The sequence below is a fragment of the Colobus angolensis genome, unplaced genomic scaffold (genome assembly GCF_000951035.1).
Source record: "Colobus angolensis palliatus isolate OR3802 unplaced genomic scaffold, Cang.pa_1.0 Scaffold423, whole genome shotgun sequence".
Taxonomy (NCBI): Eukaryota; Metazoa; Chordata; class Mammalia; order Primates; family Cercopithecidae; genus Colobus; species Colobus angolensis.
The window spans coordinates 216,453-234,134 of record NW_012117633.1 but is presented as its reverse complement, the minus strand read 5'-3'; the positions used below and the strand labels follow the sequence as shown (position 1 = coordinate 234,134).

General features: G+C 48.8%; 1 protein-coding gene across 1 annotated transcript in view; it reads right to left on the bottom strand.

Moving 5' to 3' along the window:
• SGSM1 (small G protein signaling modulator 1) overlaps positions 1-17,682 on the bottom strand; it is a 127,155-nt gene that overhangs the window by 55,141 nt on the left and 54,332 nt on the right. The window contains exons 9-14 of the mRNA XM_011956722.1: positions 12,043-12,110; positions 11,009-11,172; positions 10,693-10,825; positions 5,981-6,145; positions 3,633-3,771; positions 838-902 (exon numbers count right to left, since the gene is read on the bottom strand). Coding sequence (XP_011812112.1) covers positions 838-902; positions 3,633-3,771; positions 5,981-6,145; positions 10,693-10,825; positions 11,009-11,172; positions 12,043-12,110 — 734 coding nt within the window. The remainder of the gene's footprint in view (positions 1-837; positions 903-3,632; positions 3,772-5,980; positions 6,146-10,692; positions 10,826-11,008; positions 11,173-12,042; positions 12,111-17,682) is intronic.

Sequence of the window (17,682 nt, the reverse complement as noted above, 5' to 3'; positions counted from 1 at the left end):
AGGAGATCGAGACCATCCTGGCTAACACAGTGAAACCCCATCTCTACTAAAAATACATAAAATTAGCCAGGTGTGGTGGCGGGCACCTGTAATCCCGGCTACTCAGGAGGCTGAGGTGGGAGAATGGCGTGAACCTGGGAGGCGGAGGCTGCAGTGAGCCAAGATCACGCCACTGCGCTCCAGTCTGGGCAACCGAGCGAGACTCTGTCTCAAAAAAAAAAAGAAAGAAAGAAAAGACAGCAGAGAGGAAAACACAAAGCTTTTGGAGTCAGACAGGCCAGGGTCTGAGTCCAAGCTCTGCTGCTTGTTAGCTGTGTGACCTTAGACAAGTCATTTTGCCTCTCTGTGCCTTAGTGTCTTCATCTGTTAAATGGAAATAATCAGAACACAAGTATTATGAATTTAATATTTAAGTTTTGGGGGAGGGATAAGGTCACCTTACTCGTTCTGCAGCTTCTGCTCATGAGAGAAGGAAACTGACATTCACTGAGCACCTACAGCATACAATACTAGGCGCTAGGGGCTTTCTACGTGGTCCTCACTCAATCCTGAAAACAAGTCCTCCGCTGCAGCACCTGGAAATGCAGTGGTGATTAAACCAAATCTCTGCCCCCAGGGGACCCTACTGTCAGGACCCAGGGATAAAATTTCTCCCATCAGTAGACAAGGAAACTGAGGCTCAGAGAGGTTCATGTAACGTTACTAAAACCAGACATTTAGGGAATAGAGGAGGAGAGGTCCAAATTCCAGAGCCAGTATCTCTTGATGTTGCTGGCATACAGCAGGCACCAATAGCTGCTCCACGGAGACACACTGGCAATGAAGCCCTATACGTACATCCATAGAAGGCTCTGGAGAGGATCTGGTACTTCATATTGTCACAGAGAAGTTTCAGGGGAGCCCTGCAGGTGGAGAAAGAGGGAGATGCTTAGAACAGATCCAAACACAGCCCAGATTTTCTGGAGAGGGTAACTATGTGTTATCTCTAGAGGGCAGATTCAAATCAACCAGTCAGGGATTTTAGTAGGGAGGGCTGCTATTATCTCCACTTGTACAGCATTATTGCCTCTTCTGCTACCAATCCCAATATTCCCCTGAGAAATCACACTCTCCACAACTCTCTGTCTGTGTGGTTTGCATGGGGATGACTCTGCCCACTACAGGACTCAGGTTGGAGTCATAGTGATCGGGGCAGAGATGGTCATGTGACCCGACCTGAGCCAGTGAGAATTAGCCCTGGGACTTTTGTTGGAATTACTAGGTAACAGACACTTTTCTGCTTGGGTTTCTAAGCCAGTGGGATATCGGGCAGTGGCTGCTGGGAGCCATCTTTGCCACTGCATAGGAAGCGCCTGTCTGAGGATGGAACCATCATAGAGGCAAGCACAGCCAAGAGCTGAAGAAACAGAGATTCCTATTTCAATCATCTGTATCCAGCCATGCCTGAAGCCACTGTGTCTCTGAACTTCTCAGTTATGCCAACACATTTCCTTTTTTACTTGAACCAGTTTGAAGTGGGTTTCTATCCCTTGCAGAAAGCATTCTGATTTCTAAAGTGATCCAGTTGAATCAAGCTGAACCAAATTGGGATTCGGAATCTGGTTGATTGCTAAGTAGGTGACGTCTCAAAGCTTCTCTTTGTGTGGGAATTTTTGGGAATTTTTTGGCTAAAAGAGATGAGAGGAGTCAGATTCTAGCATTGTTGGAGAAATCCAGGACACTGAAGGGAGTGTTGTACACTCTCGTAGACGATAGAATGGAAGAATATCTGCATATTTGTTCTCAGGACATCCTAGGAGACATCCAGAAAAACAGGTAGACTGGGGCAGGGCAGGAGGAGCATAGCTGAAGTCCTCCACTTAGGCATATGGAGACAGGTAGGAACATTAAGCAGGAAAGAGTCCCCCTTTGTGCCCTCAGGTTGGCGAGGCTCAGACTTGCTCAGGTTACGTGAGAATAGGATCGCATCAACAGCTTTCCCACTGTAGACTTCGCTTTCTGCAAGGTAGTGAGTTCTCCATCACTCAAGGTGTGTAAGCAGATGCTACAACAGGAGAGGGGGCAATGGGTTATAGCAGCCTTTCTCACTGGTCCATGGACCATCAGCCCAAGAGTTACTTGGAGTTTCTCCAACATGTGGATTCCTGGGTCCCGCACATACCTACTCAGTCAGGACCTCTAGGAAGTAGTCCAGGAACTGGTATGTCTTGCCACCTAGCCCAGGTGATTCTGATGCACAATAAGAGAATCTCCAGGCCGGGTGCAGTGGCTCACGCCTGTAATCCCAGCACTTTGGGAGGCCGAGGCAGGCAGATCACTTGAGGTCAGAAGTTCGAGACCAGCCTGGACAACATAGTGAAACCCCATCTCTACTAAAAACACAAAAATTAGCCAGGAATGGTGGTGCATGCCTGTAGTCCCAGCTACTCGGGAGGCTAAGTCAGGAGAATTGCTTAAACATGGGAGGTGGAGGTTGCAGTGAGCCGAGATCACCCCATTGCACTCTAGTCTGGGCAACAGAGAGAGACTCTGTCTCAAAAAAAAAAAAAAAAAAAAAAAGAATCTCCAGTAATATTAGCACTTCTCAAACTTTAAAGTATACACATGGTCTTGAAACTGTGTTAAATACAGGTTCTGATTCAGGAAGTTTGGGATGAGAGACTCAGAATTTGCCCAGGTGCTGATGTTGGTTCACAGACCACACCCTGAGGAACCAGGGGGTTGGATGACTTCAAAAATTTGATGCCGACTCCCACCCCTTACATCCTATGGCTGATGACTGGACCATCCACTGGGACAGAAGCCCCGCAAGGACAAAAGGGTTCCATTCTCTCAGGCCAGGCCAGGTCGGACCAGGTGAAAACAAAACCAGTCTCATGAACTGGCTGAATAGTTTCAAAGAGACAAAACTATGGGCAAACAGGAGATGAGTTGAGATTTAACTTTATACAACAAAACAGGAAGTGTCATTTACTGAACAGTACCATGTGCAGGTGCCACATTCTGGCCACTTTAAACCACTACCTGAGCTGGTCCTTACCACAGCCATATAAAGCAAGAACTGGAATTTCCACTGTGTGGAGGCGCAAACTGAGATGTGGTTGTCATTAAATTATAGTTCTGGGATTATTCTGCCTTCTAGGTGTATGGTAGAGCTGCACTTGCTGTCCCCTTGTGGATGGGGCCAATGGGCTGTGAGTGGATATGACATGTGCTGCTTTTGGGCAGAGCCTTTTTAATTGTGGGTTCCAACCTCTGCAGTTACCTTTCCCTGTCACTGTGACTGGCAACATTCAAGATGGTAGCTGCTCCATCACCCAGGCCCTTTAGTGTGGGAAAAATAGCACCAGATGACCCATGATAGAAACACAGCATGCATGATAAATAAACTTTTGTTATAAAAAAGCCACTGAGATTTTAGGACTATTTGTTACTGCACCATAACCTTGTTTATCCTGACTAATACAAGTGACCCTCTAACAGCTAGGATTTCATGGCCAGGATTTAACCTGTATCTGCCTGAGTCCACAGGTTATGTTCATTCTGAATTCAGTGCAGGGTAAGATATGGGCATCTACAGATCTCTGGTACATCCTTCAGCTCCCTCCACCTGCAGCTCAGGCTCCTCATACCTCTCGTGGTTGCAGCCATTGGTTGAGCCACCATCAGCCGAGCCACTCTGTGAACAGGAGGAACAGGAGGACTTCCGGGGACTGGGCTGCCACAGGGATGGGAGGTTGCTCACGGAGACATCCATGAGATCCTGGGGCACTGTGGTGGATAGAAGGAGGGGCAGAAGAATCACCCTGGTTAAGCCTGTGTGGGTCACAGAAATCTCACCCCAGAGCAAGCAGTTCACCCGCCCCAGCCAGCACAGAGACAGGAAAAGACCCTGAAGGTGACAGTAGGAAACAGCAGCCCCGAACATCCTTGAGTCTGCCTGATCCAATGAAAGCCACAACCAAAATATGGTGGCCCTGAGAGATGGGCAGAGCTGATGACAGCCAAAGAGAGAAGAAGAGGACACAGAGAGCCAAGAGCCAAGAACACAGGCCCAATCCCAGAGCAGGAAGCCAAACCTCACCATGTTGTCACTTAGTCATACTAACAGGATGCTGCAGGAGGGGAGGGGAGCCTGCTGGGTGATTCTGGAGAAGAGACAGGACTCACGGGTGAGATGGAAGGGAGCCTGACTCAACAGATGAGGCAGGGCACCCAACTGCCAGAGACCCAGTGAAGCCCCTGCTGATGAAGAGGGCACCTGCGCTGTCCATGGTTCTGAGGCTAAAGCTGCTCCACCAAGTGGGTCTTAAATATATTAGCGACTCCCTAAAATAATGCGGGAGGCTTGTTAAAAAGCAATATGACTGCCTCACACTCTGGCCTACTCAACTAAATCCTGGAGACAGAGCTCTCAAATCTCTATTTCTAAAGCAATTTTGATACAGCAAGTGCATTCGACAGACTCTGATTTCCCAACTTGTGGACACTGGTGATTCCTGACCAGTCATTCTCAGGATACAGCACTTATAGCTTCCTTTATTTTTCTTTCTCAGCTTCGTAAAAACTGCAGTGTCTACAAAGCCACATAACAAACATACTGGGGACATATGCATTACAATTTCTATAGTCAATTTCCTGGCCTCTTGGTACTCCTAGACAGATGCAAAAGCTTTACTTTCCTTAAAACAGGGATCCATAAACTTTTCCTGCAAAAAGACAGCTAGTAAATATTTTAGCGTTTGCAAGCCATTTGGTCTCTGTCATAAGCACTTGACTCTGTTGTTGTAGTCCAAAAGTAGCCATAAACAAAATGTTAAAAAAGAAGCATGCGCACATTCTAATAAAATAAATAAAACTTTATTTACAAATAGTGAAATGTGAATGTCATATCATTTTCATGTCACAAAATATTACTCTCCTTTTGGCTTTTTTGGATCATTTAAAAATTGAAAAACCATTCTTAGCTCATAGGCTGGTACAGAATGGGGCTGAATTTAGCTCATGAGTCTTAGTTTTCTTTTTTTTTTTGTTTTTATTTTTATTTTTTTCTGAGACGGAGTCTCACTCTGTCGCCCAGGCTGGAGTGCACTGGCCGGATCTCAGCTCACTGCAAGCTCCGCCTCCCGGGTTTACACCATTCTCCTGCCTCAGCCTCCCGAGTAGCTGGGACTACAGGCGCCCACCACCTCGCCCGGCTAGTTTTTTTTGTATTTTTTAGTCGAGACGGGGTTTCACTGTGTTAGCCAGGATGGTCTCAATCTCCTGACCTCGTGATCCGCCTGTCTCGGCCTCCCAAAGTGCTGGGATTACAGGCTTGAGCCACCGCGCCCGGCCAAGTCTTAGTTTTCTAATCCCTGTTGTAGGAAGTGAAGAGAGTGGCACACTTTTTCTCCCATATGTCATGTTCCCCACAGGACAGCTGGTAATACCCTGACTCTTCCCTTGGGCCCCAAGATAAGGGAGAGTTGTGGAACTGGTCCTCTTGCCATCAGAACTCCGTAGCTGACCAGGTCAGCCCCTACCCACTGACAGAAGAGGAAGCTGCCTATATGATGTAGTTCTCGCAGCCACCAAATGTGCCTTGTTACACTATTCTTCCCCATGTAGACTCACCCATGAGCTAGCCAAGAAAGACCAGTAAGCCCCTGTAAAATGTTCTAGAAAAATAGCCCCAGTTCTTAGCCAATCTCAGGGGTGCACTGACCAGTTTAGCCCAAGCGTGCAACTGTGCCTTCCTCCATCTCAGCCTCTCACACTCGCATCCACACAGATAACACCAATTGATCCCTTTGCTACTGAACCTACAACACTGCAAGCTGCCTTCCATAGGGTGGAGGCTAGACAGCAGGAGGGCATCAATCTCTCTGCCTCCATCTCCCTTCCTGCCTCCATCTCCCTTGGGACCAGGACTCAAATGACAACATGGCAGAGGTGGCTGGCACCCAGCCCCCGGGGAAGGGGAGATCCCGGACATTACTGGGGGGCTGCTCCTTCAGGCTCGGCGTGGGGAGAGTAGTGTCCCATCTGGCTCGCTCCCACTGACTCCCTCTGGCCACCACCAGCATGGACTGGCCTGCAGGAACCATCATCCAGGCAGGGCCCACAGAGATGGAGGAAGTGCTGCCCAAGAGGTCGGGGGCAACTTGAGATACAAAACAGAAAGAACCAGTGAGGTGGGGGTTCGGAGCCACCTCAGGACACTGAGACAGCTGGAAGAGTCAGTTTCTGGGGGCTCCAAACCTCCCTCTCCCTGGCTCCACACAGCTCCCACATATACTGTGTTCAATTAGAAGAAAGAATGTTGATTTTTATATCGTGCCTACTATGTGCTGAGTGTCAGACTAGGCAGTTTGCAACCTGAGCAAACCTAAAGAAACCAGTTATTGTCCTTCACGATCCTGTGAGGGATGCATCCTCCCTCTTCCACTTTGCAGAAGAAGAAACTGAGGCTCAGAATGATGGCACAACTTAATCACCCAAAGCCCTGCCAGGCAGTAGCAGACATATCTAGTCTTTTTGACTGAAGTCCCTCTCCTCTTTCCCCTAACAACAGCTGTCCCTACTGAGTACAGTACTATCATTATCCCCTTTTACAGATTGGAAAACTGAGTCACGGAGAGTTTAAGCAACACGCCCAAGACCACCCAGCTAATAAGCAGAGGAGCCAAGACCCCAACTCAGGGGATTTGACCTTTTTTTTTTGTGAGGCAGGGTCTTGTTTTGTCATCCAGGCTGATGTACAGTGGCACAAACGTGGCTTACTGCAGCCCTGATCTCCCAGGCTGAAGTGATCTTCCATCCTCAGTCTCCTGAGTAGCTGGGACTAGAGGCACGTGCCAGCAAGGCCAGCTAATGTTCTTAAAATTTTTTGTAGAGATGGAGTTTCGCCATGTTGCCCAGGCTGGTCTCGAATTCCTGGGCTCAAGCCATCCTCCCACCTCAGCGTCCCAAAGTGCTGGAATTACAGGCATGAGCCACTGTGCCTGGCCCGAGGACTTGACTGTCATCCTACTCTTTCTACCTCAGCTGGTTTCTCATAGGCACTTCTCTCCACACCATCTGTTCTCAACCTGGGCAATCCTGTCGATGTTTGGAGACACTTTGGGTTTTCACGCCTTGAGGATTAATTAGGTGCTACTGTTGTCTAGTAGCTGGAGGTCAGGGATGCTGCTCAACATCGTACACAAGGCAATCCCCACACAAGGAATTATTCAACCCTAAATGTCAACAGTGCTGAGGCTGAGAAACCCCACGCTAGACCAGCACTATCCAACAGAAACACAATCAAGGGGCTGGGAGGTGGCTCACTCCTGCAATCCCAGGACTTTGGGAGCCCGAGGCGGATGAGTTGCTTGAGCCCAGGAGTTCCAAGCCCAGCCTGGGCAACATGGCAAAACCCCATCTCTACAAAAAATCAAAAAAAAAGTAGCCGGGTATGGTGGCTTGTGCCTGTGATTCCAGCTACCCAGGAGGCTGAGGTGAGAGGATCAACTGAGCCCAGGAAGTCGAGGCTGCAGTGAGCCATGATTGCACCACTGTACTCCAGCCTGGGCAACAGAGCGAGATTATGTATAATCTTTATTTACAAAAACAGGTGAGTGGGCCAAATTTGGCCCATGAAAAGGGGTTTGTTGACTTCTGATTTAGGCCCTCTTTCAGAAAGAACTTCATACCTCTCACAGACAGAAACCCGTCACAGATGGAAACTGTAAGATGACTGTTTTTGTTAAGCCTGTGAGGCTCAAGCCCCAGAAAATCAACCAAGAATGAGGTTGCCATTTCCATGTGGGTTGAAGCTGACCTTGAGAATGAAGGCAGTGAAACCACAATGCCTGCCCCCTGCCAGTCAAAACGATGTGCATGGAGTGGTAGTTAGAGGCACAGGCTCTGGAGCGAGACCTCCTGCGTTCAAATCCCAGCCATGACAAGAATTAGCTATGTGATCCTGGACTGGTCGCTTAACCCTTCTGGGAATCACTTTCCTCCTTGCAAAATGGGGGATGGTGATGACAACCTGGGAGGGCTATGGTGAGGATGGAATGAATTAAGATAAGCGGGACAACGGACAGAAGTGGGCCTGGCACACAGTGGCACTCAAGACATGATACCTGCTATTGCTTACTGAGCATCTGCCAAGCGTCAGGCCCCAGGTCAGGTCACCAGGTGTTTTAGGAATGATCTTGCTGATTCCTCAGAATATGATGCTGGTGGGGAGTGCTGTTACCCCACTCTACAGAGAAGGAAGTGAGGTCTGCAGAGGACAGGTCACTTAACCACACTGCAGTGGCAGAGCTGAATACAGTGATGCATTCTTTTCTCTAAACCAATGGTTCTCAACCAGGGGCAATTTTGCCACCCTTCAGAGGATACCTGGCAATGCCTAGAGACATATCTGGTTGTCACAACTTAGAGCAAAGTAAGTTTGCTACTTGGCATCCAGTGGGTGCTCAACATTCCACAATGCACAGGACCACCTCCTACAACAAAGAATTTTTCCATCCCAAATGACAGTAACGCTAAGGCTCAGATGTCCAATTCTAGATAAACTGAATTAGTTGGGTATTTCCTCAAGGGCAGACAAGGATCCAAGTGCAAGTTCCAAAGGCACATCAGTAAGGGAGGGGCAAACTGAGACAAAGGAAGAAAAGGGGAGGGAGTAAAGGGTTAGTCGCCAAGCAAGTTACCAATAGAGGTAACTACGCTTCATCTCCCATAGAAGTTCTAGGAGTCTGTGCAGAACATGTATGTCAGAGTTTGCCTCACAAAGGGAGAGGGAGCTGGGACATTGATACACTAACTCCTATCAGCCATGAGCTGAGGGCTGCTCCAGGGAGGTACTGGTTCTCTGATGCTTCCAATATGCCCCATCCCTGGCCAGAAGGGACTCTTGTGGTCAGAGAAAATCCCCAGGCAAAGAGATACTGAGACAGAGAGCTGCGGCTGGTAGCTGAACAGCATGCACAGAATGGGAAATGCTGAGGTTGTGGGTGAGCACAGCCAGTGTCTGTTCCACTGGCCTTCATCAAGCCACAGGAGGATGACATGGAGAATCTCCAAATAAACTAAACACCCAGCACTCTGCCTAGCTCCCAGCGGGAGTGTGCACATTGCCTGTTGGATGAGAAGCTGTGGAGTTTCCTGGGAAGGCAACTACAGGGGATCTAGCCCTCTCTGATAACTGGCTCTCGAGTGGAACTCTTAATGAATGTTGGTCTTCACAGGGGTGGGAAGCCCAAGTTCTCAGGCAACAGGACAGAAGCTGGATCAGCATCCCAGGGGATTTCACCCTCATACATGGAGCCTTTACAGTCTTGGGGCTCACAAGAGCCTTGGTGTCTGGTCAGGATTTTGAGTGCCTGGTTCCATGGAGTAGCTGGGAGGCCCTGGTCCAGGGCAGGAACAGACATGGTCATGAACACTTCAGGACACTGTAGCGCTTAAGGGATTCCAGCCTTGTCCAGGAGGACATCTGCTCTCAAAAGAGCCTCTCACTGCCCAGCACGTGGCTGCTTCAGCAAAGGGAGGCTCAGAGCCATTATCCTCGGATGGGAACATCAGGGCCGCTGCATGTTAAATAAAATGAAGTGAACAGAAAGAGCCTACCGCTCAATACTGATTTGTTTAACAGACACCCATACCATGCTTCATAAATGCCAGGCCCTCTTCTAAGTACTTTTCAAATCTTAATTCACTGAATCCTCCCAATAGCCCCGCAATGATGACGCTCTTAGCAGTAAGAACTTCCATTTGCTACGCATCTGTGTCACGAAGGCACCGTGCAACCTGCTTGCCATTCACCATCATCTCATGTGCTTCGCCTCTGTTGGTGTCAAGTTTGACTACAACTTACTGAGGGCCTACTGTGTGCAAGGCCTTACTCCATGGGCTCTACAATGAATATTTCATCATCTCATTGACTCTTTATAATAAGGGGAAGTAGAATATTAACAACAACAACATTTGAGTGTTTCGTATATGTGTGAAATGCCTTATCTCATTTTAAAAATATTTTAATTTTCATTTATTTTGAGACAGGGCCTCACTTTGTTGTCCAGGCTGGAGTGCAATGACACAACCACGGCTTATTGCAGCCTCGACCTCCCCAGGCTCAGGTGATCCTCCCACCTCAGTCTCCAAAATAGCTGGGACCACAGATGCACGCCACCACACCTGGCTAATTTTTGTATTTCTTGTAGAGACAGGGTTTCGCCATGTTGCCCAGGCTGGTCTTAAACTCCTGGGCTCGGGCAATCCAAAGTGCTCCCTCCCAAATTTCGGCCTCCCAAAGTGCCAGGATTATGGGTGTGAGCCACCATACCCGGCCGCCTTGCCTCGTTTAATCCCCAGAATGACTTATGTAACTGGTGCTATGAACATGTCCATTTTACAGATGAGGAAACTGAGGCACAGAGGGCTGAGATGACTTGCCCAAATTCAGCCAGGATTCCAGCACCTATGCCACTGCCATTACCCCAGGCCACCTCTCCTAATGTCTTTATTAGACAAGTAGAGGGTGGTTATTGTTCTTATTTGGGGGGAAACTGAGGCTACCAAGAAACCAACTTTGTTTCCAGATCCTCCTGTTAGCCCCAGAATCCAGACCTGTCATCTTCTAGCTTCAAACACCTGGAATCATTTTCAGCATCAGTTAGCAGGTGACTCCCTGGGGCCCGGGACAGAGCAGCTCACCGAATTCCGACTGCATGCCAGGGTAGATGATCCTGAACACATAATCCGTGGCCTCGTCATCGTCTTTGTCTGAAGATGTGGACTCGGCAGAACCCTGAGGGCTTCGCTTGCGCAGTTTAGGAAACACTTTGCCCTGCAAGAACATGTCCCAAAGCAAGATCCTTGGGACACACCTGTCCCCACAACGTGCTTAGGCTGAAGGTATCAGTGGGGAGCGCATGAGGCCACAGAGTCACATAAGGGCACACAGGCAAAAACAACCACCCTCTGTGACCAGTCTCCACCCCAGCCTCCCTGGGTCCCCATGATCACTCACCTTACCCCGCTGGGACCACAGGGGCGGGTCCAACTGCCCATGCGGGAGCAGCCCATTCTCCAGGCATGAGAGGAACTGCAGGAGGTGCCCACCCTTGGGGAAGCGGAAGGGCGGCCTCTGGATCCCGTCCTGGCTGACCAATACCACTGTCCCACCGCTGTCCACTGCCGCCACCAGCAGCCAGAGAAGACCCAGTGGGAAGTCACTATGAGGCACGGGGACAGCCCCTTCCTGCAAACACATCCCCCAGGGGTGCCAAGCCAGACCCAGGGATCCTGCTCTGAGGCTCTGGGAAAGGCCTGGGCAAAGGTCAGGAGCAGTTTTTACCTCCCCTGAGTCTCTCTCATTTCACCTACCATCCACCTCTGACGGGACTACAGGACAAAGTCAAGAAGAACCAAGTTGACCTTCCTGACATTAACCACCAAAAGAAAAAGATGCCCCCTAGCACCCTATGCTCCTCAGGAATCCTTTACAAATCTACCTGACCTATTTTTGTATGGAAGCCTTCAACTTCCCCTGTCTCGGGGCAGTAGCTGGCTCTGGCTAGCATGTATTGAGCACTTACTGAGTACAAGCACAGCCATGTTAGAGGCACTGTCTTATTGAAATACAATATCCCTAAGAGTCCTATCTATTATTGCCTATGTTACAAATGATGAAACCAAAGCTCAGAGAGGTTAAGTAACTTCCCCCAAGGTCACACAGCTGGTCGATGGCAGAGTCATCTAAGCATTATCAGTGCTTAGTGTCAGCAACTAATGCCATAGCCGTAGGTGGATTTCATGCTGAGCCCTTAACATCCATCATTTCATCTTCACAACTACCCCATGAGAGGGTCCTGTTGTAATTCCCATGTCACAGATGGGGAAACTGAGGCACAGAGAGGCGAGGTCCCTTGCCCAAGGTTGCACAGGTAATATGGGGTGTCCACCATATCACTGTCATACAATGCTAATGCATAGGCAGGGGTGGAGACAGGCAGGGGATCCAAGAGGAACACACAGCCCCCTTCCTGTCCCCACAGTCCCTACCTTGCTGGTGGCAGTGCAGGTAGACAATCTCCTCCAAGCGGATGGTCATGGCATAGTCCCAGTAGACGCTGGAAGTGGAGGGAGGGTCAGGCTTGCAAGACTTCTGCTTACCCCATTGTGTAGAGGGGCTCAGACACCAGCAGACCACACCCAGGAGCTCCTCCACCCTTCCCACTAGGTCCCCAGCATCTGTGTCCCATCCTGCCCAGACTCTATCTCCCGTTTTTCTGGTCTCAGAACCCCAATTTTCTGAGGTTACCATCCTCCCTACCCCCAGTCCATATGGGAGGCGAGGTAGACCCCACCCACTCTCCACCCTGGGACTCCAGGAATGCCCACCTGACCCAGGCCTGGTCAATCAACCTGTCCCACTGTTCCAGCCACAGTGTTCAGTGCAGGACTGACTCCTGACTCTGGCAGAACCAATGAGACTCAATTATTAGGTTTCCATTTGAATGACTGGGAAAGAGATGCCTCGTTCTGTCTGGAGAGTAGTGGTAAGGGCAGAAGTCTGAAGATGGAAGCGACTATGCCTGAGAATGGCGTCAAAAGACAGGAAGACAGAGCAAAGAGATGGAAAGAGTGCAGGTCCCCGTCATTCAAGTCCCTGGATCCATCCATGCCTGAAGCTACTGCTCCTGGAGTTTTCAGTTCATGTGGGCCAGTGCTTAAGTCAGCTTGAATCTGGTTTTCTCTAACTGGCGTCTAGGAGTCTTGACTAAAACACATCCTAACTCCAGGCCACTATGTATCCATGTGCAGGAGTTAGAATGCCACTCAGTAGTTTCACAGGTCCCCAGCAGTGTGACTTGAGGGTTTCTCTGAGCCTCAGTTTCCTCATCTATAAAATGGGGACTAGAATAACACCCATCCCATTGTGTTGCTGTGAGGATTAAATAGAATCACGTATTTGAAGGGCTCAGCACAGAGATGATACATTAACAAGTGGATACCTGGGAAGTTGTCCCTATGATTATTTATTTAAGTGTTTCCATTTCCAGCTCAAAACCTTGCTGCTGTCCTGAAACAAATAGCTTTTCTCATCAGAACACACCGGGAGGTGGAGGTCACAGGAACTTGGGTTTTGTGGTGGCCACGGAAATGCACCACTCAGATCTCCTTCAGAAGACCTTGCTGAGGGGAGCAGAGCGGATTAACTTCAGAAGGCATCCCCTGGATCTATCACCACATTTGCATCGAAGCCATGCTTCCCTTAGGCTGCTCCCAGCCAGGACCTAGCATGTCGGAGTACTAGTGCCACTCATTCCTGCGAGACAAGGAACTCCTCCAACAGTCAGCAGTCCACTGGAGACTTCCAACTGACCTGGCCAAATGTTCTTAGAGCTGTGCTGTGTCTCAGACTCCTTCTGCCTGACCTTCCTTCCTTCTTCCTCTTCCTCCCTGCATGGCGGTCTGAAGGCTCTCCCTGTCTGCTCCTGCCCCTCCCTTAACCTGCACAGGTGTGTCCCCAGTAAATCTCTGCTGGTCCAATACTGTCTTGGTGCCTGCTTCTTGGAGGACCCAAACTAACACAGGCTTCAAAGTCAGCAGCGTTCAAATCCCACTTCCACCAGAGACCTTAGCCAGTTCCTACCTCCATTTCTGGCCCTCAGTTTCCCCAGCTGTGAAATGAAAAAAGTGGAATAGGCTCAGAAAAACCCTCAAGTCACACTGCTGGGGACCTTTTCTCTTTGAAAGCCCTTCTTGCCCTGGCCTGTACCAGAATCAGCCTCACCAGAGTTCACGGAAGTAAATGTCCTTCGAAGACTGGAGGACACAAGGGTAGCAGCCTCTGTTGAGCCCCTCCCATACCCAGTCTAGTCAGGGTGTCCTCCCTGGGCTCCCCCAGCCCCGTGTGTCCATCACGCTGGGTTGCAACCACCCGTCCTCTCCTCTGATTCCCCAAAGGGTGCTGAACACCTGCAGAAGGGCTCTGTTTTGTTTGCTTCTCTGTGATGCTCAGAGAATGTGCACAGTGCATAGTGAATGCTGAGCACTGGAAATGCCCAGTGAACAAAGCCACCACCAGCCATCAGCATGGAGGAGCTCTGTGGCCATAGTCTCTTTGGATCCATGAAAATGACACCAACAGCCCCCATGACTGAGAGCCCTGTCCAGGTGCCAGGCTCCCAGCTAAGGGTTTTCCATGCACTTCTGTTACGTAAATTCTCCCTATATGCTTATTCAGAGGTTCCCTTACTACATTCCCATCTTACAGATAAATAATCTGAGGCTCAAAGAAGTGGAGCTGATTGTCCCAGGCCGCATAGCTAGGAAGGAGCAAGGGCTGTTTCTGGTTTTCTTTTGCATGTTTTAGCAGCTTTACTGAGGTATAATTCACACACCATAGAATTTACTCACTGTAAGTGTATAGTTTGATGAGTAAATATACAGATTTGGGCAACCATCATCACAAGCCAGTTTTAGAACATTTTTACCACCCCCAAAAGGTTCCTGTTGCCTGTTTGTGGTCAATCTTCCTTCCTGCCCACAGCCCTAGGCAACCAACAGTCTGCTTTCTGACTCCACAGATGTGCCTTTTTCTGGACATTCCATCTAAATGGAATCCTACAACATGTGCCCTTCATGGCTGGCTTTTTTCATGTGATATAAGGCTTTTGAGGTTTGTCCATGTTGTAATGTCCACTGGTGATTTATCCCTTTTTATAGACAAGTAATATCCTGTTGCATGGATGGACCACAGATGTCTACATCCATTCTTCAGTCGATGGGCATTTGGCTTGCTTTCAGTCTGGGGCTATTATGAATAATGCTGTTATAAGCATTTGTATGTAAGTTTTTGTGTGGGTCTAAGTTTTCATTTCTCTTGGGTAGATCCCTATGAGCGGAATTGCTGGGTCACATGATAAGGGGATGTTACAAGAAACTGCCAAACTGGTCTGCAAATTGGTTGTCCTACCAGCAGCACAGGAAGGTTCCATTGCTGCTCCACACAGTAGGGCTGAGATTGGAGGCAAGTCCAGCCTGACTCCAGAACCCCAATATCCAGCGTTTTGGTGACATTTTCTCTGTAACACTGGGATACCCAGCTAGTGAGTGAGGATCGTGGCTGTGCAGGAGTGAGGTTGACTGTGAAAAGAAAGAAGAGCTCCGGCTAGGCACGGTGGCTCACACCTGTAATCCCAACACTTTGGGAGGCCAAGGTGGCTGGATCACCTGAGGTCAGGGGTTCGAGACCAGCTTGACCAACATGGAGAAACCCTGTCTCTACTAAAAATACAAAATTAGCCAGGCGTGGTGGCACATGCCTGTAATCCCAGTTACTCGGGAGGCTGAGGCAGGAGAATTGCTTGAACCTGGGAGGCAGAGGTTGCAGTGAGCTGAGATCACGCCATTGCACTCCAGCCTGGGCCACAAGAGCGAAACTCCGTCTCAAAAAAAAAAAAGAAAAAAAGGCTCCTGCATAAGCTCAGACAAAAACCACCCCACTTCATTGCTTCTTGGTCCTCCAAGGGATGCTGGAGCTCCTGGGGCAAACCCCTTCCCCATACACCAACCTTCATATTTCTGACTCCTGCCATTTATTTTCCATTGAGCCTCAGGTTCTGGCGAGAATAACAAGGACAGACAGGAGTTCACAGTCCAGGGCTAGAGACACCCCAGCTCCTAGGCAGGGACCTTAGAAGTTCTGATTCAGCCAGAACTCAGTATCAAGTGCCTACGAGGTCCCTGTTCACCAACAGGGAAAGATGATGCAGAAACACGGGTCCCCGATTATCTGCGCTGGGGTGGGGCTTGGCAATCATCAGAGCCAATGCTTTTCCCAAAACACTAGCATCAGGTTTCTGGCCCACACAACCCTGGGCTCAAGTCCAAGCAACAAACAGGGTCCTCGTGCAGTTAAAGCTTTGATGTTGGGTGCAAGATGCTTCAAGGTTTGAGAAGCCCCTGAAGATCCTCTGGGAATGCCTTCAATTCTAAGGAGACTGTCTCATCCTACTTCTCCACTTGATAAAAAGGGAACCCTGAGGCTCACTGAGGTGAAGTGAGGTACCCCAGGTCATCCAGCAAGGTGAGAGTGGAGCAAAGGCTTGGTACCATAGCATATGTCCATCCATCTCCTTGCCCATTCATTGACTTCCAGTAGAATGTAAGCTCTGAGAAGGTAAAGATTTTCCCCTCCTTTTCTACAACTGCTGTCTCCCTTGCATCTAGTACAGTGGCTAGCACAGAGTAGGTGCTCAGTAAACATCCAGTGAATGAATCCAGGTCCCCTGACTTCCCTGGTTCATTTCACAAGGCTGATGTGAGCACCTACTATGTGCTACAAGCTGTGGTAGGTGCTTGGGATAATATGCGAACAAGACAGGACTCTCGCCTTTAAGGCACTGAACTCTTGAGGGCAAGATGGTAGGTATACAGGCACAGATCGACTATGTAGTCACACAGTCTTCTAAATGCTACAAAGGAGATTCAGGGCTTGTGTGATCTGGACTCAGCGGGAAAGTCAAAGAAAGTCTTAGACCAAGGTTTAAGATAAAGAGGCTAAGACGAGGTTCCGAGCCCAGAGCACCCTGGGACCCCTCCCCTATTCTTCCATGATGGTCTTCTGATTAGAAACTCTAGAGTCTGGGAGGCCGAGGTGGGAGGCTTGCTTGAAGCCAGAAGTTCGAGACCAGCCTGGGTGACAAAATGAGACACCATCTCTATATAAAATAAAATAGAAATTAAAAAAATAAATTAAAATAACCTTGTGAGGTGGCCGAGACGGGCAGATCACTTAAGATAAGATTGAGACCAGCCTGGCCAACATGATGAAAACCCGTCTCTACTGAAAGTACAAAAATTAGCTTTGTGGTGGTGGCAAGTCCCTGTAATCCCAGCTACTCGGGAGGCTGAGGTGGGAGAATCGCTTGAACCCAGGAGGCGGAGGTTGCAGTGAGCCAAGATCGTATCACTGCATTCCAGCCTGGGCAACAGAGCGAGACAGTGTCTCAAAAAAACGAATAAATAAATGAGATAAAATATGAATAAATAAAATTAAAGTGTTTAAAAAGAGAGAGTGAGAGACTGCAGGGTCTGGCTGGAGCTGAATTATTGTGCCTAGCACAGGACCAATTGTCCTGTCCACTGACCAGCTCTGAGGACAGATGGTGACTCCTACACAATAAACAACCAGCTTAGAAAATATCCTTTTTTTTTTTTTTTTTGAGACGGAGTCTCGCTTTGTCATCCAGGCTGGAGTGCAGTGGCGCGATCTCGGCTCATTGCAACCTCTGCCTCCCGGGTTCAAGCAATTTTCTGCCTCAGTCCCCCGAGTAACTGGGATTACAGATGACTGCCACCATGCCCAGCTAAGTTTTGTATTTTTAGTAGATACAGGGTTTCACGCTGTTGGCCAGGCTGGTCTTGAACTCCTGACCTCATGATATACCCACCTCAGCCTCCCAAAATGCTGGGATTACAGACATGAGCCACCACGTCTGGCCTAGAGAACATTTTTCATCAGTACAAGGCCTGATGTTTCTTGAAGAGTCCTTATTTTTTGAGATATACATTAAAATATTTCAGATGAAATCATATCATGTCTGCATGTTGCTTCAGAATAATACATATATATATATTTATTTTATTTATTTATTTATTTATTTTGAGATGGAGTCTTGCTCTGTCGCCCAG